This window comes from Mustela nigripes, chromosome 1 (assembly GCF_022355385.1).
Source record: "Mustela nigripes isolate SB6536 chromosome 1, MUSNIG.SB6536, whole genome shotgun sequence".
Taxonomy (NCBI): domain Eukaryota; kingdom Metazoa; phylum Chordata; class Mammalia; order Carnivora; family Mustelidae; genus Mustela; species Mustela nigripes.
In genome coordinates, this window is record NC_081557.1 from 213,966,614 (window position 1) to 213,994,096 (window position 27,483).

The window sequence follows — 27,483 nt, forward strand, 5'->3', positions numbered from 1 at the left end:
CCTTCCACTCAACCGAGCGAGCAGGAACTGACTACGCATGATCTTCCCCGCAGGTTTACCGAGTCCTGGCGAGTTGCCAGGCAAGTTGGTCCACTTCTTCTTAAGAGTCCAGCGGGGCACGACTGCCCAGAGGGTTGGAACTCGGGGTGAAGGAGAACCCGGAATAGTGTCTGTGGCCCACCCCCTCGGTTGGATCCCCGACTTCCTTGCTGCCCTGGTGCAGTCTAGCCATCCCGGCCTGTAGCTCAAGACGCTGGAACGGTTGGAATCTCACCTCTAAAAATGTTGCGGAAAAATAATCAGACCTGCGAGAGACCAAGTGACACTCGGAGAAGCAGGAGAACTCGGTTTTATTTTATGCTCGGACCCAGTGGAGCTTGTACTCCGAGTTCCGGGCCCCGGGCAGTGGGTTACAGGGCTGGAAAAGAGGCAGTCAGGGTCCAAAAGGCTATACTGACTGCTGGTAGGTGGGTTTAAACTGGGAAGGCGGGGTCTGCTTTAGGCAGGAACAATAGTGCAGGGAGCCTGTGGCGGGAAGCCTCTTTACCCGAGAGGAAGACACTGGTTTTTTCTTTCTCCGGGTAGGGTTTCTGGTTATTTCTAGCTTGTTGTCAGTAACTTTCCATCACCTGGGACCCCCTGGCCTGATTCTGCTGTGGGTACCATTTTCCTCTTCAAAATAACTGAAGAAGTTTAAAAGGTACATAAAATAAATAAGTTATAAAATAAGTCACAGAGATGTAGAGTCCGGGGAATATAATAACCTATGGTGACGGGGGCGGCGGTGAGGGGTGAGCACTGAGTAGTGTATGGAACTGATGAGTCGCTACGTCGTACACCTGCAACTCCTATAACACTGAATGTTAAATATACCGCAATTAAAAGCAAAAACGTCACAGTCCTTAGATCATGCGACTGTTGATCTCCGGGTTTTGAGTTCGAGCCCCACCTTCGTATACCCAATACTCTCTACAGAGATTCCTTAAAAATAAAAATCTTAAAAAAAAAAAAAAAGCCAAGAACAAGAATCCTATCACCAGTGAAGTCCCAAGTCAATTCTAGAACTGAAGCAGCTAGCAGAGGCTGAAAGCCAGGGAGCGGTGTTGGGAGGGCCTCACTGCGCGGCGAGGCAGGAGGGAGGAGGGACGGTGGCGGAGGATGGAAAGTGAGTCAGTAGGGACAGAGCTGGAGGAACCGAGTCGCGGCGATGACAGCCAGGGGGCTCACGCCTTCGCTGCTGCTGCAGCTGCTGGTGGTCGCGGGCGCTGCGGGCGCCCGCTGGCGCGGGCAGGGAACCACACCGCACCTCCAGAGCATTATCCTGGGCCGGTGCGCGGAGTATGACGCCCAGGTGAATCCGGACCCGCGGTGAGCAGGACCCCGGAAGCGGGAAAGTGTAGAGGGGAGGAGGAGGCTGTTCGGAGGGGCAGGTGGAGTCTAAAGGGTAGCGGTCTCTCCACCCGAGAGGTATGCGCGGGGTGGGGCGAGGGAGGTGGGATTCTAAAGGTCCGGGTAGCCAAGAGCAGAGCGTGGTACGTCTAAGGATAAGGAGAGAAAGAGAGACAATGAGAATGTGTGTGTGTGTGTGTGTGTGTGTGTGTGTGCGCGCGCGCGCGCGCGCGCGCGTATGCTTAGCCAGAATGGTCAGACCCGGGATGGCGGACCTGGAAATTGGTGAATACAGAGACTTGGGGAATTAGAGTTTCAGATTCTCTGAAACCTACAGGACTTCATGAGTTTGAGTCACTCTTGCCAGCACAGTGCTTCTTATTTCTTTCTTCTAACTTTTTTTTTTCTTCAAAGATTCTATGCATTCATTTGACAGGGATCACAAGTAGGCAGAGAGGCAGGCAGAGAGAGAGGAGGAAGCATGCTCCCTGCTGAACAGAGAGCCCGATGCGGGCGCTGGGATCATGACCTGAGCAGAGGCTTTAACCCACTGAGCCACCCAGGCACCCCCGTTCTTCTAACTTTTGTTCCTTCTTTGGACCTACTTTTTCGGTTTCATAATTTTTTTTCTTGTGCAAGTTTTGTTGTTGTTGTAGTTGTTGTTGTTTCATTTCAGACAAATAAAAAGAGCAGAGAATAATATAAGGAGCAGCCATATTACCCAGTCCCCACACAAGAAACAGTTAAAACAGTTAGAAATGTTTTTGGAAAGCTAGGATGGACTTGAAGAGTGTGGCTGTCACCAGAGGGCGTCCTGTCTGCTTTAGTGTTACTGAAAGCAAAGGGTGAGGGCGGGAGGTGTGTCCGCCAATAGATCAGCCCAAATCTTCCGGCTTGAGCAGACAGTTTGTTACTTACCGCAAGTAAGGAAGAGAGGGAGGTAGTTCTCAAAGCACTATCTCCTCTAACATAAACTTCGGGGCTATTTTAGGCTGCCAGCCAGCAACATCTGGGTGAGTTAACTCCCTACAAAGAGGAAGCTGGTCAGAAGAACTTAGTAAAACCTTTGTAATCTTTTGAGCAAGGCATTGAAGGGGTTTGCATACGAAGGCGGAGCTCCGTAATTTCCCAAGAACATCTGCCGCTTTCTTAAGTGACTTGGGGGTTTCCCAGAAATGGGGCAGTTTACAGGATTTGCGAACCTGACAAATGAACATGCTGGAGGAACAAAACAGTGTATTCCTTTTAACTTCTCACTGTGGTCCCTGGTAACCTTATCCCTAACTAACTCACTGGTCACTGGCCTGACCAATGTGCCCCCCACCCCAGTGGACCTTTGAAGAGGAAAATTACCCAGAGTAGGCCCAGGCCGGGGAGGGGGGGGGGTGTTCCCCCAGAAGATGGAAAGTTACTGACAAGAAGTTAAAGAAAACCAGAAGCCCTACTGGGATCAGGAGATAACCAGCTGCTTCTGCTCCTGTAAACCGGCTTCCTGCCCCAGGCTCCCTGCAACTACTGTTCCCACCCAAAGCAGCTCCTATGCCCCCAGTTTAAACCCACCTACCAGTAGTCAGCATAGCCCTTGGACCCTGACTGCCTGCAGCCCCCTATAAAAGCCCTATAACCCACTGCCAGGGGCCCAGAACTCGGAGCATGAGCGCAGCTGGGTACTCCGGCGTAAAATAAATACGAATTCTTCTACTTCTCCTAGGGTCACTTGGTCTCTCGCAGGTCTAATGATTTTTCTGCAACACCTTAAGTCTCAATGGAGAGGCCCCTGGCGTTGGGAGCCTGAATGGTTTGTTGGGATTGTCATCCTCCAGCAAAGTGCCTTTTGTGTTCATCTCCAGGAGATCCTGCCAAGACTCTGTTCCTTAGCGCTGAAAAATGTGTGCCACAGTGTCTGAAAGCCATTTCCACCATTGGATTCCCAAATCTATCACCTAGGTTTTTCTTCTCTTCTGACTGGGTGTTAATGCACAAGACAGGACAGTTAGCGGTCTTTATTCTGCCCAGTTCTGCAGAGTTAATAAATGGCAAAACTGCTCGGAAAACTGTTGGAGTATTTAGAAATGGCAGTACTTCATGACACCTCATAATGTGTTTTTTTTTTTCTTTTTTCTTTTTTAAATGTGTTGTGCTGCACAGGGGCAGGAACTGCACAGCTATCTGGGAAGCCTTCAAAGTGGTGCTGGTTAAGGATCCCTGTTCCGTCCTTCCCTCAGACTACGACCGTTTTATTGACCTCTCCAGACATTCCATTCCCAGAGACAAGGTAAAAACATTCCTCTCCGTCCCTATAGAGATAGACGGTGCCAGGGGTCTGCGACCCTGCAGACCCCTCTTTTAAATTTAACTAATTTAAAAAATCAAGTAGCAAACTCCCCTGAATTTTCTGGTGGGAAGGCATCTTTGTCTTCAGTGGCAATCCTGGGTCTCTTTCCTGTCTGGGCGGAAGGAACTTTCCTAAGGCAACAATTTCTGTGGGGAATCACTATAGAAGGATCTTGCCACACCTTTCCCCTGGGGCTCTGCCCCTAGCCAATTTTGAATAACTTGTGTCCTAACTGGCCCCAAAGGCCTGAACGTCCAAGTGGCTCAGAGGACCCTTACCCTCAGTATTTTCCCTGAAGACCAATCTTTATTTTAAGGGACCTTAAAGTTCTAGCTGTTCAGTAGCAGTTTCTTTAAGAAAACCATGTCTGTATTCTGAGTTTTAATAAAATGAAAGTAAATGAGAAAATCTACATAAAATGCTCACTTGGAACAATACCTTGAGTTTAAAAAAAGTCAGATAGCTTTGTTTCTCGACAACATAGTTTTCATTTTCATTGTAAAATCAGGTAACATTGATGTTTACCAATGAAAAAATCTTAACATTGTTTTTTTTTTTTTAATTTGCAAATGGAGATAGAAGGTTCAGAGACAATAGATCGAAAAAGAATAATTTTTAAGAATATGTTGCATTTTGAGGGGCACCTGGGTAGCTCAGTGGGTAGAGCCTCTGACTTTAGCTTAGGTCATGACCTCAGGGGCTCTTGGGATCGAGCCCCACATCTGGCTCTCTGCCCCACATCTGGCTCTCTGCTCAGCGGGGAGCCTGCTTCTCCCTCTCTCTCTGCTGCCTCTCTGCCTACTTGTGCTCTCTGTCTGTCAAATAAATAAAATCTTAAAAAAAAAAAAGAATATGTTGCATTTTGAACCTTGCTGCCTCCCCGCCAGTAAAAAGAGGAGCCCTAAATGTTCTCTTTCATAGATTTTAGTGCTAGTTGATGAACTCAGTAAATAGTTATTGAGCTCCTTCCATGTGTTGGACCTTGTGCTAAGGTTGGAGGACACCTGCAGTGGGGAACAAAACAGCCCCTGCCCTCTGGGAAGTTTCCAGTCTAGGGATAGTCCAGTTGGACTGCTGAGGGTCTGATGAGATCATGAAAGGGCTATTGTTATTTCTGTTAGTGTTATCTGAAAACACTGAGCATTATAGTGGAGATCATAAAATACAATATAAAAGTAACATATTTCTGAGGCATAAATAAATATAAATATATAAAAGTAGCATATATCTGAGGCACTTTACACTCTTTGTGTGACATAACCTCCTGAACACGGCTGTGGAAGAAGAGAAAGGGCTCATGCTCTCCATTTTCCAGAGGTGGAAACTGAGGCAGAGGGCTCTGACATGCCTTGCCCAAGATCAGACAGACCGACAAGATCTTTTTAAATCCAGAGGTTAAAAATACATATGTATATACTACAGGGAAAGTACTTTTTTATTTTATTTATTTATTTATTTATTTAAAAGATTTTATTTATTTATTTGTCATAGAGAGAGAAGCGAGAGAAAGCACAGGCAGACAGAGTGGCAGGCAGAGGCAGAGGGAGAAGCAGGCTCCCCACCAAGCAAGGAGCCCGATGTGGGACTCGATCCCAGGACGCTGGGATCATGACCTGAGCAGAAGGCAGCCGCTTAACCAACTGAGCCACCCAGGCGTCCCGGGAAAGTACTTTTTTAAATGTGTGCAGGATACCCTTGGAATGATGGAGGAGAGATCATAGCACTCTCTGAAGGGGCAAACAAAGACAAAGTTTGCTTGTTGTCAGAGAAGTCAAGAGTTGAATAAGAAATGAACTGCCTGGGGATGCCTGGGTGGCTCAGTTGGTTAAGCCTCTGCCTTCCACTCAGGTCATGATCCCAGGGTTCTAGGATCCAGTCCCCCAGCAGGCTCCTTGCTTGGCAGGGAACCTACTTCTCTCTCTGCCTCTGCCTGCCACTCTACCTGATTGTACTCTCTCTCTGACAGATAAATAAAATCTTTTTTAAAATAAAGAAAGAAATGGACTGCCTGGCTGAAACAAAATCTGCTTTGATTTTTCATGTTAATTTTGTGTTTGCTTTTCCTTAGTCCCTGTTCTGGGAAAACAACCACCTCCTGGTCACTAGCTACTCAGAGAATGGACTTCGCTTTTTGCCTTTGTGCAGTGTTCTATACGGGAGGATTGGAGATTTTCTGAGCTGGTGTCGACAGGAAAATGCCTCGGGTAAGACTCCTGGACAAATCACAAGGAGAGTAAGAGCTTCTGGTTAAGTTGATACTGTGCATTTGCCATTTGTGCTAAATGCTTTCCTATGCATTTGTCTCATTTGATTCCCCCTAAATCATCTGATGTAGGTGGTCATAATAATAATTAATAATAACAATAGTAGAGAGAAAGCACTTACTTTTGCCGGCTACTCTGTAAGCATATATTGACATTTACTAACTAATTTAATCTCTGCAGCAGCCCCAGCAGCAGATAAATCCTCTCCTAATCCCTGTTGTGATAAATAAGGAAACTGAAGCACAGCAAGATTAAGAAAGTTGCTGAGGAGTGAATCGCTAGAAAGCAGCAGGGTCAGACTGTCTGATTCCAGGGCACATGCTTCCTGCCCTGCCCTGCCCTGCCCAACCTGGCCTCAGGATTCTCATTTTCCAGAAGGGGAAACTGAAGTTTGAGAAGATTAAGTCACTTGAAGGAGTTGGGCCAGCAGTTAATCCTCTTCTGATGGATTGTGAAGTTTGTGCACTTAAATGCCACTCCAGGTACCAGAGATGTTTTAAGATTAAAATCACAGGGAAAGTCACAAGAGCTGGCCTGGTGGTGAGGAAAAACTCTCCTAATGCATCCAGATCCTTCTGAGACCTGGAGATAGAGCAGTCCCCATCCTCAGTGGGCTTATAGCTTTGTGAGGGTCATTTCTTTCGTGCTGTGCTCTGATGCAGGAAAGGCCAGATCCTAAGCAGTATTGGAGACACCCACCTAGACCAGTCTGGGAAACTTCCCACCAGCTGTTGGTTCTCAATGAGTCTTGAAGGGTGAACAGGAAAGGAGGTGGAAGGAGGTGTTCCCTTCATGAAAATTGGTGATTCTTCCTGCCTAGGGACTGGAATCACTTTAAAAATTAGCCTAAGTTCATTTCTCTGTATTCTCCTCCATTCATTCCTTTATCCAACTATGAGTCATAGAGTACCTGTTCTCTGCCTCTATGCACTGTAAACACAGCAGAGAAAAAACCAGGAAAATAATACCCCATCCTTACATTATAGATGGGGAGGTAAGACAAGACACAGGCAAGTCAAGTAGTGTGCCATAAGATTACATGGGCGACAGAGAGAAACAAAACAGGAAAGAGAGTAGAAAGTAGAAAGCGGGAGGAAGAGGAAGGACAGTGTTGCAGGTTCACATTCATGTCCAGAGAAAGCCTTGCTGTGAAGCTATTTGAGCAAAGATCTGAAGGAGTTGAGGAAGAGCATTTCCTGAAAGAGGGAACAGCCAGTGCAAAGAAGTAACGTCTAGTATATTTAAGGAACAGCAGTAAGTAATAGGCTGTGAGGGTAGAAGAATTAAGGAGGGCCAGATGGCATGGGGCTTTCACTGGGAGGGAGATAGAAAATTGCAGGGTTCAGGTCAATGGATGTGGCCCTTCATCGGATACACAGTGACCAGGAAGTCTGATTATCTTGCAGGAGAGATAGGTGGAGTGTGAGAAAAAGAATGTGAAGGAAGGGAGAGTATGGTATAATCACAAATATTCGGTGGTTGTCCCCAGTTCCTGGCACACGGCTCCTAAAACCCTGGGAATGTGAGGAGTAATAAGATTGTCTTGTGTGTGATAGTGACATGAGTAGTGGTTGGGGGCCCCTGTTTGGCTTCACATGGGGGCTGGTCACCAGAAAGACCAAGGAAACCAGATTAGAGCCTGTGAGGTTTAACCCCATCCCTGTCCTCCAGGAAGGAAAGATCCGATTGATGTATTTGAGAGAGGGCACAAGCAGGGGGAGTGGCAGAGGGGGAGGGAGAAGCAGGCTCCCCTCTGAGCAGAGAGCCCAATGCGGGGCTCCATCTCAGGACCCTGAGATCATGACCTGAGCCGAAGGCAGATGCTTAACCCACTGAGCCCACCCAGGTGCCCCATTGTTAGAATTTTTTTAATGTAATACATTTTAATACTTTGTACGTTTAAATGTCATAACATTTCTGTTTTCTGGCTAAAGACTATCACTTTCTTGGTGTATCTTTGCTGCGTTTACTTCCAAGACCAGGGCTAACTATAGAAGGCACTTCACCCAGCAGAGCAAAGGTTTTGTTTTATTTTGTTTTTTAATCACTTCACTGGAACCTCAGTAAAGAAATAGCTGAGCTGACATGATGATGCTGAGTGGTTGGCAGCCTCACTCATTAGCCAACTGCTTGGGTCTTTGCCTTCCTCACATTTGTGTGAAGCAAAATGACACCTGTCTTCTCAACACAGCTTTTTCCCCTTTGTGGATCGGGTAGGCAGAACTGTGAACATCAAACTTGTGAACACCGGCTAAATACAGATTTCATGGAGTCAGCAAATGTTTTAAATTAATTCTTCTCTGATGCAATGTTTGAAATGAAACACTGTCTGTCTGTTTTCCCCTCAGGGCTCGATTACCAGTCCTGCCCTACATCAGAAGATTGTGAGAACAACGCTGTGGATTCTTTCTGGAAAAGGGCCTCTATGCAGGTGAGCTTGGGAAGGCTGACTGGGAGGCTGAGCACATGTGGGACATGTGAACACGGAACGGAGGGGTTCAGAGACAGAACCATTGGGCCGTGATTTAACGTCTCTGAGGCTGTCTTCCTGTTCACATTCACCACATTCTGATTCACGCCTTCTACTCCATAAAGGAGTGAGGACTTACGGAGCCTAAATACTTAGTGCAGCCAACATATTCAGTGAGTGTTCGTGTAGATGAGGATATTAAATAGTCACTATTACTACTATTGTGATGTGGCCGCTCTTAGTTTTGGAAGCAATATGATTTTGATTGCCATGTAAAGCAATCAGGGGTGGCACCTGTTTCATGTGAGACGCTGGGACACCTGAGATCCAGATATGGGCGTCAGAAATGTCCCCAAGGCTGCTATTCATGATAGAGGAGGTGTTAGGAGGTGGTGGGTGACAGGCGAGGAGAAGATAACTGGAGACACAGAAATGGCCCCTTACCGAAGGTCTATTCGTCAGGGAATACTGTCACCAGAGATGATGACAATCTAGTAAATGTTAGTTCTGTTGACTGGGAGGCCAGTGGACTTCAGGGTCCTGCCATCCACCACCACCAACTCCCTGTCAGGGCTGGCCATGTCCCTTTTTGTCCCATGCTGGATCTTCAGGTACCCACAGGGTCCCTTGTTGATCAGAGTGAGATGACTTTGGTTAAATCCTCCTCCATGCTGCGGTGGAGCCGGCTAGAGGGCCAGCACTAGGCAAAAGTCACTGTTCATTCCTGAGCTCCCTTGCTGCTCCAGTGGGAGCACCCCATTTATGCTCACTACCCATAGGCTCCATTTCCGGTGGAGACTCCACTCCCTGAGTGCTGGGCTGCCAGAGCCCCTCATGGAGGTTATGGGGGCATCATTTAGCAGCAACTTAGGGGCAGTGTCAGCATTCTCGTAAAGGAACTAAGAATCATGCTCACATCGTATGAGCCCTTAGACTGTGCTGGATCATCTATGCACAAGGAGAGGTAGTTCAGTGATGAGGAAAGGGTTTGAACTGTAGCAGAGGAGTATTCAATACATGTTAATAATTACTATTTTGTTTTATTTTTATTTAGTTTTTTAAAGATTTTAAACATTTGTTTATTTTAGAGAGAGAGAGCATGCATACAAGCGGGGGGAGGGCCAGAGGGAGAGAATTTCAAGCAGACTCTGTACTGAGCCCCAGAGCCTGGCACAGAGCTTGATCCCATGACCTTGAGATCATGACCTGAGCTGAAGCCGAGTTGGAGGGTTAACTTACTGAGCTACTGAGGTATCCCAATAATTATTAGTTTAAATGATTTAATCTTTACAACAATCCTGTGAGATCAGGGACCCTTATGACCCCTGTTTTACAGATAGGAAAAATGAGGCACAAAGAGATCAAGAAACTTAGGCAGACTTATTTTTGTATTTTCTTCCTGTTCAACTTATTACATAGACTTATTCCAGAGCTTAATAAGTGGAGGAGCCAGGGAACAAATTTTTCAACCACTATATCATACAACTTCATTTTATCTGCATGCATTTTTTATTACATTTTTTTCTTATCAATGTGATAGCTGCTCAGGATAAAAAAGTGACAAATAATAGAAGATACAGATAAGAAAATTAATCACATATATGCCTACTACTGCCTGAGGGCAATCCCTTCAGCAGCATGGTCATCAGACCTTGGCATTTGTGGATTTGACCATGACCATTAGCACTGACTGCTTGGAATCACCCTGCGACATGCATGACACGAAGTGTGTTGTTGGTTTGCTGCCGCTGGTATTGGGCATCACTAGGTCCAGCCAGGGCTTATCTCAGTGCCACTTGCCTTCCCAGCCCCCCACCTCACTCCAATATAAACCTCTTACCAGGGATATTGAATGTTCTGGTAGTACTTTGAAGTGAAGATTTCTGAACTTTTTCTGGACCCATCTCTTCCTTGGGAAACTTGGGGGGTTGACTAATATTCCCAGACTTTTGCTTATTTATTTTTAGCACAGTAGAGCTCATGCTGCTTCTTCCTAATATTGCATTTTGCTTTGTAAATCCATATTTCCTCTATGTTTGCAAATCTTTAGCAGTTTTATTAATGGCTGGCTAATATTTCAGACACTTAAGTACTATGAGTTACTTACTTGCTATTTCTTTTTTCTTCATTATTTTAGATGGCTTGCAAACAAGGCTGCAGTATACGCCTTTGTGCACAGTGCTTGTGATGGTCCTTAGAACTGCTTGCAAAATATGTCTGCCTCATCTCCTGCAAACATGGTTTGCATTCCCCTGCCTGTTGATGTTACTTGCCTGTGACTTCTTATGACTTGCCAGTGAGATGTGAGAGGGAGTGACTGTGATTTCTGGGTAGAAGTGTTTCAAAACTGGTCAGTGATTTGCCACTGTCAACTTCTACCTTCTCTGACAGTCAATGACTTTGTAGATACGGACTCTTCATCAGCTTGAGGACATATGGAACAAAACCCCAGTGGACTTGTGATAAAGATGTAGTGTGAGCATGAAATAAATCTTTGTCGCTTTTACTTTGCTTGAGATTTTATTTTATTTTATTTTTTTGACAGAGAGAGATAGAGAGAGGGCACACAAGCTGGGGGAGTGGAAGAGGGAGAAGCAGTCTTCCTGCTGACCAGGGAGCCCGAAGCGGGGCTCGATTCCAGGACCCTGGGATCACAACCTGAGCCAAAGGCAGATGCTTAACTGACTGGGCCACTCAGGAGCCCCAAGTCTTTGTTGTTTAAAGCCACTGTGATTTTGAGGTTGTTTGGCAGCATACCTTAGTCTATTCCAGCTGATACAGTGCTGGAAACTGATTATTTCACATGGTTTTCCAAGAGTAGATTCTGCCATGGAGTTACAGAGTCTATGAGTTTTTGACATTTCAAAGCAATTTGCTTTCCAAAAGATGCCAGTTTCATCCCTACCAGCTGTATGAGATGTCAAATTTAGTACATCCTTGCTCACCTGAGGAATGTCAATTTTTAAAAATTGCTCATTTCATTGCTGAAAAAAAGTAACATGTTAATTTAATCAAAATGCTTGTTTCTTCTTACAGTATGCAAGGGAGAGTTCTGGAGTGATCTCTGTCATGCTGAATGGTTCAGAGCCATCAGGAGCCTATCCTGTTAAAGGGTAAGAACACCAACATCAACAAATACAGCAAAGAACGCCAGGATGTGTGTTTAGTCTTTTCTAATGGAAGCTTGAGAAAATCATCTTAATCATCAGCATAATGCTTGCTTCTGTAAATTCAGGTAAAGCAAAGACAGTTGAATGAACTGGAGGTCAGAGCCACATCTATACATCTCTGCCATTAATAGCTGATGAATGCATGAATGAAATAAATAACCTAAAAATAAAGGCCAAAAATACTCCCATAGAACACTCTGGAAGCTTTCCAACAAAAGTAGTGTACAAATAACTAAAATTAAAATGGGAAAGATATCCTCTTGCTTTAGGACTTTAAGAAATGTTGGGGTGGGGGTGCCTGGGTGGCTCAGTGGATTAAGCCTTTGCCTTCCACTTGGGTCATGATCTCATAGAGTCCTGGGATCAAGCCCCTCATTGGGTTCTCTGTTCAGCAGGGGTCTGCTTTCCCTCTCCCCCTCTGCCTGCCTCTCTGCGTAATTGTGATCTCTCTCTCTATCAAATAAATAAATAAAATCTTAAAAAAAAAAAAAGAAAAGAAAAAACAAATGTTGGGGTGCCTGGGTGGTTCAATCATTTAAGCTTCCATCTCTTGATTTTGGCTCAGGTCACCATCTCAGGTGACCTCCACACTCAGCGTAGAATCTGCTTGGGATTCTTTCTCCCCCTCTTTCTTTGCCTCTCCCCCTGCTCACATGCCTGTGTTCTCACTCGCTTGCTCTCTTTCTCTCTAAATAAATAAAAATCTTTTTTTAAAATTGTCTTTCTTGGGGTACCTGGGTGGCTCAGTCGGTTAAGCACCTGCCTTGGGTGCTCAGGGTCCTGGGATGGAGCCCTGCATTGGACTGTCTGCTCAGTGGAGAATCTGCTTCTCCCTCTGCGTTCTCCCCACCACCCCAAATAAATAAATAAAATCTTACCAAAAAAATTGTCTTTCCTGTTTCTCAGGTTTTTTGCAGATTTTGAAATTCCCTACTTGCAGAAGGATAAAATCACACGAATTGAGATCTGGGTTATGCATGAAATCGGAAAACCAAAAGTGTAAGTCAGCGTGTTACCAATGATGGTAATTGTGCAAACATGCTTCTCTTGAATATGCTATACTCGAGCCCATTTTACACTTTCATTTTTGGGGAAATTACAGCGTTTTCTGTTTCTGATGTCATGGGTAAAGAAAGACAATGTCTTGACTTTTTGGAAATGCCACTAACCAGTCCTGAGCCCAGAGAGGATCTACCTCCTTTATTCAGTTAGTGTTCTCAGCCAGGAAAAGGGTGTTCCTTTCTGGGAAGCACTGGGTAGGAGAGTTCCTGATGCGTTTGTGTGAGTCAAAGCCAGTTTCTTCTCCTGGTTGTTAGAAAGCCCCCACCAGGAGTTCTCAGAATTGACACAAGGACTCTGTAATGAAGTGTTTATTCTCAGAGAACAATCATTTCCACAACTGGGTCTCAGATAACTGAGCAAGGAAACTGTTAAGATCCATATTTTCTGGAAAATCCCTGGATCAATGCAAGCCTGACCTCATTCTTCTCATCAGCGAGGAGAATTGCTGGAAAAAACGGAGGGTAAGAAATGTAAACCCAGATGATTTCAGAGACAAGCCAAGGACGCCCAGCCCGGTCCAAGTGCAGCCATGTCAAGCCTCAGAGGCCTGCTGGGGCCTTGCTCTTCAGAGCATCGATGAAAAGTATTGCCAACCCCAGTGAGTATGTATGGGGAGAATCTTAGCAACTTCCCCATTTTAGGCTCCCTGAACCCTCTAAGACTCACTGCATCATGAGCGATTATTTTTTCCTGTCTCTTAAGAGATTAAATTTGCAAATTACTTACTATGTAGTATTACCACAATCTGCATTTCTTTTCCTGGAAGACAAATTATACTTACGTTGCATTAAAAAACAGTGTATAGTATTTTTATTTCTATGGGAAGTTCATCTTTGTCTAGAAATTATGCTCGTTTGTTGTTTTAACGTGTCTATGAGAGACAGCTTGCCCTTTGAACCTATCTTTAGTGAGATAAGGAAATTGCAATTCAGCATTATCTTGGACCAACAGTTCTGCTACAGGCGAGATGATAAAAGGGCCCAGAGCTCGCGGTTGTATGTTTGTACTGCAGAGTTGGAGTTATGGGTCATGAGCTAAGGAAATGAGGGTCCTGCACTGCTCAGATTTTAGGGAAAAACAAAACGTATAGACAAAGAGCTAAAAATAATATGGCTTGATGTAGGAAAGGCGATATTAAGGTTCAAAGCCGACGGCCAAGAAAGAATTCTTGAGACATCTTCGGTGCAAAACTGTGATTTTATTAAAGCGTGGGGACAGGACTGGTGGGCGAAAAGAGCAGCATCTGGGTCAAGCGGGAGTGACCCATTCTATACCTACAAGTTGGGAGGGTGAGGTCAGGGAAGTTTCAAAAGAATTTTCATATGCTAAAGAGAACCTACAAGATACCAGAGGCCTGCCTTTGTCAAGTTAAGGTGGTTTTTAAGCAAGACATTAACATTAAGATAGTTGGGAGTTTCCTGGCAGAAAGTCACACTCGTCCGGGGAGTGGCGGGGTGTAGAGGGAGGTTTGGGCTAGGATTTCCTTTTGTCCTTAGCAAAGTATTAACTTAGAGACATTTGAGCCTCTTAGAGGAACGTCATTCGGCCTGTTTCGAGGATCTGTCAGTGGGCGGTAAGGAAATGCATCAAGTTTCTTCTGCCTTTGTTTCCCACATCCTGGCTGATACCCAATTGTGGTTGGCTTTGTTTTAACTGCTGTTATTTTAAAATATATATATAGTAAAATAACCCACTGACCTCTATATCAAGGTGTCCTGAAACCACCACAGTATTGCTTTCTAAAAAATTCTCAGTAATGAGCTGAGAATTAGCTCAGGAGAAGAACTTCATCCAGGAGAACTTCATCCCATTTTTTAGCTAGATTCTAAAACTTGAGGTCACTCAACCCCTTGCCCTCATCATTCCTGTAATACCTAGAATTCCACTTCTTTTGTGAAAACTTCTTCCAGTCACTCATTTCCACTCTATACTCCATCTCCATTAGTGTTAACAGTGGGGAGGCTGTTTCCCTTTTCATTCTGGGTAAACTGAGGCAGGCCTTGCTGGAGATATGAATGCCATGCCTGCTTCTCACAGCTGGCGCTATTGCATCCGTGCTGTTTGCCCCTGCTGAATTATGGCCACAGGAGAGCAAGACTCCCGGTGGATGAGTGTGTGGGGAAATGAACACTCACACGGTGTTGGTGTGCCCAGCAGAGGGTGCTGTTTGGCACTGCCTATGGCTGGAAAAGAAACAATAGGCCCAATTAATGTAACCTTGTGTATCAACTATACTTCCTTAACAACAACAACAAAGTAACAGTGGGTCCCCAATACAGTCATTTCTCCCCACAGTAGCAAACCAAGTTTCAGCCTCTCCCAGAAATGTGACCTTTCAAAGGTCAGTTTGAAATTTCCTGACCAGTAGTAATTGTAAAGGCCTTTTTAGCCAGAGCAGCCCCACCTCCGTTGAACAGCCATTTTGTTATTTATGCCATAAAACTTAAACTGACCCTGCCCTACCCCGGGGAACTTACTTAAAAGCAAGTCGGGGAAACCAGTCCCAGGTAACAAAGCCCAAACACAAGGGTGGGTCAGGTCAGGTGGAAATAACGGCCCAAATGCAGGGATGAGTCGGGTCAGGTGGAGACATCCAATCAGTACAGTGCGCCTACTGTCTCCTTAGCTACCAAGCAGTGTGGGCCCTGCCAATTCTGACCAAGGTGATAGGCTAGTTCAAATAGCTACTGTGGGGTGAATTGTAGTTCAATTGGTCACCTGTGTGTGACCTAGCATGACTGTGCAGCCTTCTCTGTGTGTTACAATCTCATTGGCCACCTGTGTGTGGCCAGGCCCAACCTTTGCTCTATCAAAGTTAGTCTGTGAGGCAGGGAGGGGTCGCCCTGCCTGTAAGGGGCGGCCCAGACCCGTCTGTTTGAAGATCGGTTTGGTTCTTGATGCTTGGCGCGAAATAAAGCTTTGCTTGACCTTCACGTTGGATCAGTCTTGCTCCTTTGACCAGGGACCCATTATTGGGGGATTCAACAGTAATGACACTAAATCTGCCCCTCTCCCTTCCCAGCAAAGAGAAGATGACCTGGCCTGGAATAATCCTTTCTTTTCTTTCGCTAGTAACTTCCCTGTCTCACGCTCCTAAGGATACAAAGCCTTCCATGTTCAAGGACTTCTCAGAGCACCTGCCTGTTTACTAGAAGGATGCTGCTCTATGCCTGAATCACTGAATCGTTGAATAAAGCCAATTAGATTTTCAGATTTACTCGGTTACATTTTTTTGCTTTAAGACCATCAAGAAGTCTTAAATCGAATTCAAAACCTTAGTACCAGAAAAAGTACTTCCAGGAATTCATGCTAAGGAAGCAAAGAATTAGGATGTGTTTGAGAATGAAGCTTCAACAAAGTTAGTTTTAGTCATCAAAATATAGGAATTAACCTTGATCGTCAACAAGGAGAACTGGTTTTATGAATCATGTTCTGATTATGTAAGAGAGACCATGCAGGAATTTAAAAATAACAGCAGAGAGGTCTGTGTGTGGCACACTTATCCATCCATACACACACAGACGAAGGCCAAAGCAGAATACGAAATGCACTGGACACCAGAAGCCTATTATATATATATTTTTAAATTTTATTTATTAATTTGATAGACAGAGATCTCAAGTAGCAGAGAAGCAGGCTCCCTGCGGAGCAGAGAGCCCAATGCGGGGGCTCAATCCCAGGACCCTGGGATCACAACCTGAGCGGAAGGCAGAGACTTTAACCCATTGAGCCACCCAGGTACCCCCTATTATATTTTAAAAGTCTCCGGGAATGAATGTATTTCAGACTTTTAGAAGGATATACACCAAAATGTTAGCAGCCTTTAGTCCTGATCATAAGCGACTGGGATGATTTCTTTTTCTTTGTGTTTGTTTGCATTCTTTTGATAATTTTTGATTTGTATGTTCTTGTTTTCATGAAAGCCTAACCTAACACACACTGTTTGGTGAATAAGTGGGCAGCACTGTGCTGGCCTGGGGCGTGTCACTGAGGAGTGTTGACTGCTGGGGTGGTGATGCGCTCTGGGGCACAATGCGCATGCGCCAGTGCGGCCCCTCCCAATGCGTTGGACCGCTGGACCTGCATGCTTTGGTCCCCAGTGCACCGCCTTCTGGGGGTGCCGCGGGTTTCCCGGAAACGGCAGTTTTGGAGGTGCTTCTCTGTATTCCCTTAGAGAAGAGAATAACCCGGGAAGAATCTGGTCATAGAAAATTTTAATTCACCCAGAAACAGCTTCCTTTCCCCGGCTTTAATTTTATTTATATGTTCTTATATTTTAGGGAATCCTGTGGAGAAGGCACTGTGAAAATCCTGGAAGAGAGACTGAAGAAAATGGGTTTTCAGTACAGCTGTATAAATGATCACTTGTAGGTGGTATATCGTAATCAGTGTGCAATTTCAAAGGTGAAGCAGTGAATTTGGAGGGCACAGGGTTGTTGAATGTGTTCTGCTGGGATCAGCTCTGTGCCTTCTGGGCTGTCACTGGGTGTGAGGTTGCTTTGAAGGATGCTCTTTTCTTTCTACTATAGAATCCTTCCTTTTTTAAAGCACCAGATGTAACTTTATTTTTTTAAAGTCTTTATTCAAATGCTAGTTAGTTAACATACAGTGAAAAATTAGTTTGAAGTCAACAATATAGAGATTCCACATGTCAATACAATACCCAGTGCTCATCACAAGAAAGCACCAGATTTTCATAAATTTGTCTTAAGAGGCAGTTCTTTGCCAACACAGCTCAATGATGGAGAAAATTGTGCCTAAAAATTCCACATTTAGGACCAGTTTGCTTTGGCTCAGGAACTCCCTCGAGGAGGCTGTCTTTGTAAGTCATCAGGCCAAGTGTGGCGACCCAAGCCAGAGCCCAAAGCGTCCTTCCCTTCCCTTCCTAAAGGACGCTTTGGGCTCTGGCTCGGAGACTCAGACTGCTTTCACATGCTGTGGGGTTGTCCCCAGCTGTGCTGCTCTTTGGGGCTCTTCCCTTACAAGTCTGGCTCAGCTGTCCTTATTCCCACTTCTGGTATTCAGCTGGGATTTTGTCTTGCTCCTGGGAGCACAGAGGAGATACATGAAAGACTTACCATGAGAGAGGGACCAAGATTAATGCACCAAACTCCAACCCAGATGTAACTAACAGCCACTTGCCCCACAAAATTCAGGGGACACGATCCACGGTCCTCTGTCCAGTGGCCGTCAGGAGTTGATTTTGGCCTGGTCTTCTCTTTTCTGAGCCTCTCTTGCCTCCTGGTTGGTTACTGTGAGCTCTGCATTGAGCCAGACTCTATAAAACTCAATGACTTTGGGGGGGGGGGGGCAGGGGCACAGAAAACAGCAGCAACAAACTATTCTCAGAACAAATACTTCTATAGTATAGACTTTACTGGAGAGTAGACAAGTTCTGTAAATCGAACAATGCATTTCCTGTTTTTATTCCAGCCACCTGGCCAATAGAGAACCCCTGTTGGCTTGCCTCCTTAGTGCCCCATGTGCCACGGCTATCCTGCTCCTCTATTTAAAAAAAAAAAAAAAAAAAAAAGATTATTTATTTATTTGTCAGAGAGAGAGAGAGCATGCACATGAGCAGGGGGAGGGAGAAGCTGAGCAAGGAGCCCGATGTGGGACTCTGTCCTAGGACCCTGGGATCATGACCTGAACCGAAGGCAGATGCATAACCGACTGAGCCACCCAGGCACCCATAGCCCCTCTCTCACTTCTGCTTCCCTGCCTTCTCGGGACTCTGCATCTTCTCCCTCTAACCATGCAGCTTCTTTGCTGGACCTGGGCACTAGCCATCACCTGTGTCCCTCAAGTCCAACTTTCTGGCCAAAGACCTCATTGAGAGGATTTTCCAAGCAAGACTGTCCATGCTTACGGAAGTGGTTCCATGCTTGGGCTCTGGCGTGTGCCTACAAGGTTCAAGTTCAGCTCCGCCACTGCTACTGTGTGTACTTGGGCAAATTACTTTGATTAGCTTTCTCAGCTATAAACTGGAGATGGTAATACCTGCTCCATCTGGTTGTTGAGAGGATTCAGTGACATGGTCTGTGTAAAATCCATAATCAGATTTCTTTGTGCAAAATAAGTGCTCAGTAAATGCTAGCTAGTATTGTTTAAAAGAAACAGTTTGTGTGGGGGCACCTGGATGGCTCAGTTGGTTAAATGACTGTCTTCAGCTGGGGTCATACTGGGATGGAGCCCTGCATCCGTCTTCTTGCTCGAAGGAGAGCCTGCTTCTCCCTCTGCCTGCTGCTCCCCCTGCTTCTGCTCTCTCTCTCAAATAAATACAATCTTAAAAAAAAAAAAAAAAAAGTATGTGTGTTCTTTAAGGTCAGAGACTTTGTGTCCCCAGTGCTTTGCCTGCACACCATAAATGTTTGATGAGTGAAAATCACTTAAATAATCCCTTAAATATTCTTTCTTTTCATACCATAGACCAGTGAAGCTCTTAAAGTGTGTGGACCACAGCACCCATCCTGATTGTGTCTTGAATTCGTAAGTAGATGTCTGACCCAACCTCCTTGCTTCTCCAAGATAACCAGGACTTAACCATTGACACATTGATGAACTATAATATAATTTAACATATTATAATTTAACACCCATCCCTAAAATGACCTGGCTGCCGAGTAAGGTTTGTGTTCTTGCTCTTCTCCATCTCTCTGAGCTGCTAGGTAGGTGTGGGTTTGGAGAATATATGCCCAGGCCAGGTGACATCCATCCGTCCATGTGGGCAGAGGAGATCCTGCCGCGCTGCAGCGGTTGGCACATGGTGGGTGCTCCCTGATGGCCGTAGGATCCATTCTTCATCTATAAGGGCAAGAATATTAATCAGGGCCTCATGCCGGACACTGTGCTGTGTGCGATACATAGAATATTTTGTTAATTTTTATAACTAGTCCATTAGACAGAGACAGACACAGAAAGAGAGAGAAGGAAAGAATATGCAGTCACCTACTGGAACCACCTGCCTGGTCGTTGTCCACCTGGATTACTGAGTAGACCGGAATGAATCTCCTTGCTTCCACTTTGTCCCATCCCTCATGACTTCTTTGCAACCCAGCTGCTAGAGTTAGCCTTTTATTTTAACTGTTCATTAGGGAAAGTTCCAAACATACTCTTGGACTGTAGTTCTTCAACCTCTTAGTCATGTGGCTTGTCTGCTCACAACTCTGTGGCTCTGCAGTGGCTCCCACATCCCTCAGAGCCAGAGCCAAACAGCCTGCTCTGGCCCGTTTTTCTCTCCGTCTTCTGTTCTGCTCCTTTCCCCTTTCTGCGCCTCAGCTGCAGTAGCTTCCTGAACATGCCAGGCACATTCCTGCCCCTGGGCCTTTGCCTGTACTGTTCATTCTTCTGGCAGTCCTTCCCCTAGCTGTCCGTGTGGTTAACTGTCTCAGCTACTGTATTAGCTCCCATTTGACCTCTGTGAAGTTATGTTGACCTCAGTATTTGAAATTACAGCCTACACCATCGACTGCTCTGTGAAACCCCTCATGCTGTTCTGTTTTTCCTTTTTTTTTTTCTTTTTGAGATTTTTAAATTAAATTAAATGTATTTATTTGACAGAGAGAGAGAGATCACAAGTAGGCAGAGAGTCGTGGGAAGCAGGCTCCCTGCTGAGCAGAGAGCCTGATGAGATGCGGGGCTCCATCCCAGGATCCTGAGATCATGACCTGAGCCAAAGGCAGAGGGAGGCTTAACCCACCAAGCCACCCAGGCGCCCCCTATTTTTCTTTTTATACTGTTTTTCATCTTCCAGCTTATTTGCTCATTAAGTTTATTCTTTACTGCTTGTCTCCCACATGTTAGAACATAAGTCCCAGAAGGACAGGGACTTTCACCTGTTCAGTGATGCATGTGTCCCAGGAGATTAGCAGGTAGCTTACAAGTGGGTAGGTGCTTAGAATGAAGGAATGAATAAATGAATGAGTGAATGACAAATGATTGGTTTCTACTCTGAGGAGGCATGGATTTGAGACAAAAAATGTCTTAATTCGGCCAGGCAGTTGAAAGGAATGACAGATGTCCTACAGAGTTGAAGATGTGTCTGGTGTGTGCAGATTTTGATTGCAAGAAACAGAAACCAATGGCTCACTTAGGTGGAGAAAGGGCAGAATAAGATTGCTGGGAGGACTTAATAGGATAAGCAGTCCAGTGAACTGAGGACTTCAAAAGGCCCGGAGAGGCAGATATCCATAGTGTTACAGCATAACTTATATCTATGTTTTTACTCCTTGCTGTCTTAAGCCAACTGTCAACTTTATATAGATACAAATCATGCAAAATTTCTTTTATTTTTTAAGAAATTTTTTTAATGATTTTATTTATTTATTTGCTAGAGAAAGACACAGTGAGAGAGGGAACACAAGCAGGGGGAGTGGGAGAGGGAGAAGCAGGCTTCTGGCTGAGCAGGGAGCCCAATGTGGGGCTTGATCCCAGGACCTTGGGATCATGATCTGAGCCAAAGGTCATGACTGAGCTACCCAGGGCCTCCAAAATTTCTTTTTGTGAAACCATGGCACTATACATGACCATTTATGAAACAGGCAGGTGGTTCCACCCTGGCCTCCTGTGCCTCAGTTTACCTCCTCTACTACAGGAGGTGTAAGGTGAATGAGGTGGCTCTCCTTACTGGTCCTCAGAACTTTCTAGGTGGGGACTTTGGACATGAGCGCATCATCTTGTTTCTTTCCAACCACATTCCTGAAAGGAGGGCAAGTCAGTCCCCATCAGGGATGCTGAGGGGTTAACGATCTCTTAAAGTTACTCGGGACTGGCTAGAGCCAGAAACAGAACCCAAGTTTGCATGTCAAGTTCTTGTTTCCCCCACAAAAACACTTCACCTCAGAATGTCACTATGGTTCACACCACAGCAGAGAGGAAGGGATTTAAAGTACCTGATTTGCTCTTTGGGCATTCTTCCAGCGATTGTTGAAAAGATTGATGTATGACACTTCTTTCCCCATTCCACTGAATGTGAAGAAGAAAACTGCCTTTCACTCTTTGCCAGGTTTTCTTCCACTTTCATTGCCCTGGAAGGAATTTTACCGATGATACCTTCTTTAAACAACTTAGCTAAGAATATTGATGGATGATTTGCAGGAGAGATCCCCAAGTGGCAAATATGGAGAATAATTTCATCTTTCTAGTAACAGTGAGATACAAATTTAATAAGGTACAATTTTCGCTTCAACCTCTTGGACTAGGCTTAGCCAAAAACAGTGAAAAAATATTTTAAAGGTCTTATTCAATGCTTGATGCCATTGTAAGTTTGTAAATTGCTTTGGGAGGGCAATTTGACAATATATATCAGGAATTATAAAGATATTCACAATTTTTGGCTTAAGTCAGACCTTAGGGTACTTCCAGTACCCTCTTCTAAAGAATGTGGGGGCAACCTGTATGCTCAAAGATGTTCACCAAAGCATTCTTTGTAATACTGAATCCAAGGTGTAAGAATTGGGAGCTGGACCTAAATATCCAATGAGAAGTGAATGGTTGTGAAGGGATTACATTTACTGGGTGGAATATAATGTAGATACTATATGTAGATTGTATCTCCATAAAACTAGGCAGGGGCAACAGTGGTAGGATAATCATACAGCAATTGGAAAAACTCTCATGAACAATTCAAGTGAAAAAACATGTAGAAAACAAACTTGAAGGCTTATAGGCTCCTGTGTGGGCCAAAAATTCAGTACAATTGATAATCTCCTGGATTGGTGAAGATAAGAGAAAACATGTAATTATGTTATTGAAATAAGGACTCACTTTGTCAGTCAGGGTCAAGGAGAAACATCAAATCTCTCATCTTGGCCCAAATTCTCTGTCTAAAGTGAGTTATCTCTCCTCCTCCAACACACCCCAGGACACAGAAGTGGGAATTCCAAGTTCAACTTGGCTAGGAATAATGGAGTTAAGGACTTTTAATCTGCAAAAGTTTAGAATGGAACAATCAGCTGTTTGTGTAAATCCAACTCACGTTATTAATAGTTCTGTGGTAAGTTTAGGACTGACTTGCATATTTGCAACATTTTACAGATTTTAGCATATAAAAATAGCTGTGTGATTCCAAGTATATATATGTAACCATTAAATAACTGATTTCTTTGCCAGGTTTTTGGGATTTTTAGCTGAAAGTTATAAGATATTTTACTAAGTTTTTAGCCAAAAATGGAGAGTTTAAGAGAATTGAAATTAAACTTAATACTCTTATTAGATTTTCTAGAATCAAGTATTTGAGGAAGTTCTGCTCATTTAAAGTCATTTGAAGGGGCACCCACCTGGTTCAGTCTGTAGAACATGAGATTCTGGATATCAGGTTCTGGAGTTCAAGCCCCATGTTGGGTACAGAGATTACTTTTTTAAAAAGTTACCAGAGGTCCCTATTCTTTCTCTTTGAGATAAGCTTTAGCCCCAATATGAGACTTGAACTCACAGCCCTAGATATCCAGAATTGCATGCTCTACCAACTGCGCCAGCCAGGCAGATTCTTTTTTTTTTTTTTTTTTTAAAGATTTTATTTATTTGACAGACAGAGATCACAAGTAGGCAGAGACACAGGCAGAGAGAGAGGAGGAAGCAGGCTCCCTGCTGAGCAGAGAGCCTGATGCGGGGCTCGATCCCAGGATCCTGTGGTCATGACCTGAGCCGAAGGCAGAGGCTTTAACCCACTGAACCATCCAGGTGCCCTCAGGAAGATTCTTAAATAGAAAAATATGATTCAAAATTAATAGAGAAATCTATGGGGAAATAAGGTTTTTGAATTTATAAGTTTAATAGCTGGAATTAAATTTTTAAGCCAATGAAATTGCAAATAGTGGTTTTTATCTTTGCATGAAAGCTGCCCTCAAGCACAACCTCACATAGTCAGAAAAGTTTAAGTTAAAATGCAACATGTGGGGCGCCTGGGTGGCTCAGTGGGTTGGGCCTCTGCCTTCGGCTCAGGTCATGATCCCAGGGGCCTGGGATCGAGTCCCGCATGGGGCTCTCTGCTCAGCGGGGAGCCTGCTTCTCCTCATCTTTCTCTCTGTCTGTCTCTCTGCCTATTTGTGATCTCTCTCTCTGTCAAATAAATAAATAAAATAAAATAAAATGCGACATGTAAAGGCACATGAACCCAGTCATGGAAAGCAAAGGAAAACAAAACTGTGTTTCTATTTGTGCATGATAATGAACATCAGTGATGAAATAGATCTAAGGACATGAACTCCAAATTGCTATCAGCGGTTACTTTTAGGAAAGGGAGTGAGAACTTCAGTTGGGATGGAGACCCTCAGTATAACTGTCTTGTTCTGTAATATTTTATTTTTCTAAAAGAAAAAACACAAGCTCACTTGGTTAAGTGTCCAACTCTTGATTTCGGCTCAGGTCATGATCTGAGTGTTGTAAGGTGGAGCCCTGTGCTGGGCTCTGTGCTCAGTAGGGGGTTGTGCTTCTCTCCTTCTTCCCTCTCCTGCACCTCCCTGCTCTCTCTCTCCACAATAAATAAATACATCTTTTTAAAACATATATATATATATTAAAGATTTTATTTATTTATTTGACAGAGATCACAAGTAGACAGAGAGGCAGGTAGAGAGAGGAGGAAACAGGCTCCCTGTTGAGCAGAGCCCGATGCGGGGCTCCATCCCAGGACTCTGAGATCATGACCTGAGACGAAGGCAGAGATTTTAACCCACTGAGACACCCAGGCGCCCCTTAAAAATATTTTTTAAAAGGAATAAGCATACCTACCTTTGTATTTGTTAATTATTTTAGGGCAAAAGAAAAAAATCTATTTTTAGTAAATCCAAGTCTGCAATGTTAACTGAATCAGAAGTGCAATTGTAGAAAATGTCCAGCAGGAGGAGCCCTAGTACAAATGTGTAGACTGCTTAAGATTATTTTATTTTACTTCTTTCCTTTAATTTAAGATTTTATTTATTTAATTAAAAGAGAGAGACAACATGGAGGTAGGGAGGAGCAGGAAGAGAAGCAGACTCCCCGCTGAGCAGGGAGCCCAACATGGGGCTCCATTCCAGGACCAGAAGACCATGGCTTGAGCCAAAGGTAGCTGCTTAATGGGCTTTATTTTGTTTTTATTAAAAAATTTTGGGGGGGTGTAGTTTGGTGTACAATGTCATTCAACAGGCTTATATAGGCTTACGCTGTGCTCATCACAAGTGTAGCTACCATCTGTTACAAGATAAGTCTGTTACAGTATCATTGACCATATTCCCTATGCTGTGCCTTTTTTTTTTTTTCTTTCTTGTGGTTTATTCAGGCTGTTACTGGAAGCCTGTATCTTCCACCCCTTGCATCCATTTTTCACATCCTCCCTCCTATCTGGCAACCATCAGTTTGTCTCTGTATTTACAGGTCTGATTCTACTTCTTGTTTTTTTATTCATTTGTTTTTTTCTTTTAGATTTCGCATATGAGTGAATCATATGGTATTCGTCTTTCTCGGTCTGACTTATTTCATTTAGGATAATACCTTCTAAGTCCATCTGTGTTGTTGCAAATTATTTAAAAAAACAAACCGCATCCCTTTTATGGCTATGTAATATTCCTCTGCGTGTGTGTGTGTGTGTGTGTGTGTGTGTGTGTGTACACCACATCCTCCATATCCATTTATCTATGGATGGACGTTTAGGTTGCTTCTGTATCTTGGCTGTTGTAAATAATGCTGCAATAAACATTAGCAAGAAAGGGGTGATCAGCACTCAAATGGAGTCTAAAACCACGGAATAAATTTCCAAGCCAACACTAGATTGTTTCATGATTTTTAAAAAAATGTATCTTTTAACTTTTTTAATTCAGTAATTTTTAAAAAATTCAGTAATTTCCATTTAAAAAAATTCAGTCAGTTGTCAGACTGTATTTGCTTTGGTTGGAGTCCATTTTTTTGGCCAGGTCCTCTCTTGGTGTCTTAATGGCAAGACGGATTTTTCCACACTAGTTAAACTCCAGTGATACAATGTCCATCAGTAAGGAGGTTGGCTACCTTTATGGTATGTCCATACAGTAAGACTTCATCCATGAGAAAGAATGAAGTAACTAAAATGTATAATACAGATATATGTCCAAAATTTGAAGTTAGGTGAAAAAAGGTGCAGATTCCATTTGTGTTAGATAAAAGGGTACGTGAAGGTCTGTGTAGGTATCTGCACAGTAAGCATAAGTCATATTTCTCGGAAGCCAGCTCAAACCATCAACACTGATTCTCTGTGGAAAGCAAGGATGGGGAATCAGTTTGTGGGGCACCGAGGTGGCTCAGTTGGTTAAACGTCTGCCTTCGACTCAGGTCATGATCCTAGGTCCTAGGATGGAGCCCCAGTTGGGTTCCCGGTTCAGCCGGGAGTCTGCTTCTCCCTCTCCTCCTCCCCCAACTCATGCTCACTCGTTCTCTCTCTCTCTCCCCCCAGCCCCGAAAAAATAAATAAAATCTTAAAAAAAAAAAAAAAAAGAATGGGGAGTCTAAGGCACTTTTACTTTTCACTTTATACTTTCTGTCCTATTTCATTTTTTCTGCACTGTGCATGTATGTATATTTTTGAAAGTAGGAGCCACACACCAATACTGAAATTTTCTTTATTTCCCTTTTGATTTGCAGGGCAGCTGCATCTAGAGAAATCCCACCTCTCTGGGCAGAACATGGTGCCAGTCATATTGTTCCCTTCCTAGTGGCTCTGGCTTCAGCTGTTCACATGTAACCAGAAACTCTGCTGTGTGGCCCTAACTCTACCCCAACCCTGAAGCCTGCCCTTTGCACATTCATTCTTCTTGTTCTGTGCATACCAGGTGATTCCATTGTCTGATGAAGCTTCCTGCTGGGAAAACAATGTCCTGAGAGGGCTTTTCAATGATACACATGCTCAGGATTTCAGAGACAGGAAATTCTTCTAGTCCTATTGAACAGGTTAAAATTGCTGCATTAGAATTAAAGCAAGTTATTAGCTTCTTACTTCATAATGGTGCAAAGCATTGAGATCCAGACTGATGCTCTATAAAAAATATTTTTAGGAAATTCTAATAGAACTAAATCTGTGTATTTTTCTATATTTTCTTTTATCCTCAATGGGGCACATTGCATGCTTATTGATAGTTTAAGATATATACTTAAGATAGTATAAGATATATATACATATATATTTGTCATGCAAAGATTTATGTTTAAAGATGTTCATTTAGGAGTGCCTTGGTGGGTTGGTCAGTTAAGTGTCTGACTTTGGCTCAAATCATGATCTCAGGGTCCTGCTCAATGGGGAGTCTGCTTTTCCCTCTGCCCCTCTCCTCTTTCTGTCAAACAAATAGATTTAATTTTTTAAAAAAGTTGTTCATTTAATGGCTAAATATAATGGTAGGGGAGAAACTCACAATGTCCAATAATAGGGAACTGTCCTCATATTGCTTTGTATATCTGTAGGATGGAATATCGTTCAGCTGGGAAAAGTCAAGTTTACTAACCCAAATGTCCTTTGCCCAGTGAATGGATGAACTAACTGTGGTACATCTATACAATACTCAGCAAAACTCTGTATATTTAGCAAAATAAAGTAACCAGCTATTGGTATATGCAGCAACATGAGTAACACTGAGATGCACTCTGCTAATGAAAGAATTCAGACCCATAGGTGACATACCAATATTATTCAACTTACATGACAAAGCTATAGGAATGGAGAATAGATCAGTGGTTGCCATGGATTAGGACTGGGGGGAGTGGTAACTACAATGGGGCAATGTGAGGGAGTTTGGGGGGAGGGAGAAACTGTGTCCGTATCTTGATTGTGGTGGGGACCTGAATGTATACATT

At 43.9% G+C, this 27,483-nt stretch overlaps 1 protein-coding gene across 2 annotated transcripts; it reads left to right on the forward strand.

Annotated features, from left to right (window-relative positions):
* Positions 1-1,108: 1,108 nt before the first annotated feature.
* Positions 1,109-26,728, forward strand: BST1 (bone marrow stromal cell antigen 1). 2 transcript variants are annotated; one of them, XR_009400630.1, is made up of 10 exons: positions 1,109-1,368; positions 3,538-3,664; positions 5,793-5,928; positions 8,337-8,419; positions 11,495-11,571; positions 12,535-12,627; positions 16,971-17,057; positions 19,120-19,179; positions 24,622-24,735; positions 26,281-26,368. XR_009400630.1 is itself a non-coding variant. In XM_059381205.1 (9 exons), exons 1-9 carry the CDS (start codon positions 1,208-1,210, stop codon positions 26,378-26,380), a joined length of 924 nt encoding a protein of 307 aa, XP_059237188.1. In that variant the 5' UTR covers positions 1,111-1,207; the 3' UTR covers positions 26,381-26,728. The 2 variants fall into 2 exon arrangements, 1 of the variants encoding a protein (XP_059237188.1); XM_059381205.1 differs by lacking the exon at positions 24,622-24,735 and having other exon boundaries at positions 1,111-1,368; positions 26,281-26,728.
* Positions 26,729-27,483: the final 755 nt, after the last annotated feature.

What these genes read in the sequence shown, in the direction of transcription:
- BST1 (XM_059381205.1), top strand. Translation starts at nt 1,208, where the DNA reads ATGACAGCCAGGGGGCTCACGCCTTCGCTGCTGCTGCAGCTGCTGGTG. An exon ending in ATTCCATTCCCAGAGACAAG is followed by an intron (nt 3,665 to 5,792) that starts GTAAAAACATTC and finishes GCTTTTCCTTAG; the next exon opens with TCCCTGTTCTGGGAAAACAA. An exon ending in TCGACAGGAAAATGCCTCGG is followed by an intron (nt 5,929 to 8,336) that starts GTAAGACTCCTG and finishes TTTTCCCCTCAG; the next exon opens with GGCTCGATTACCAGTCCTGC.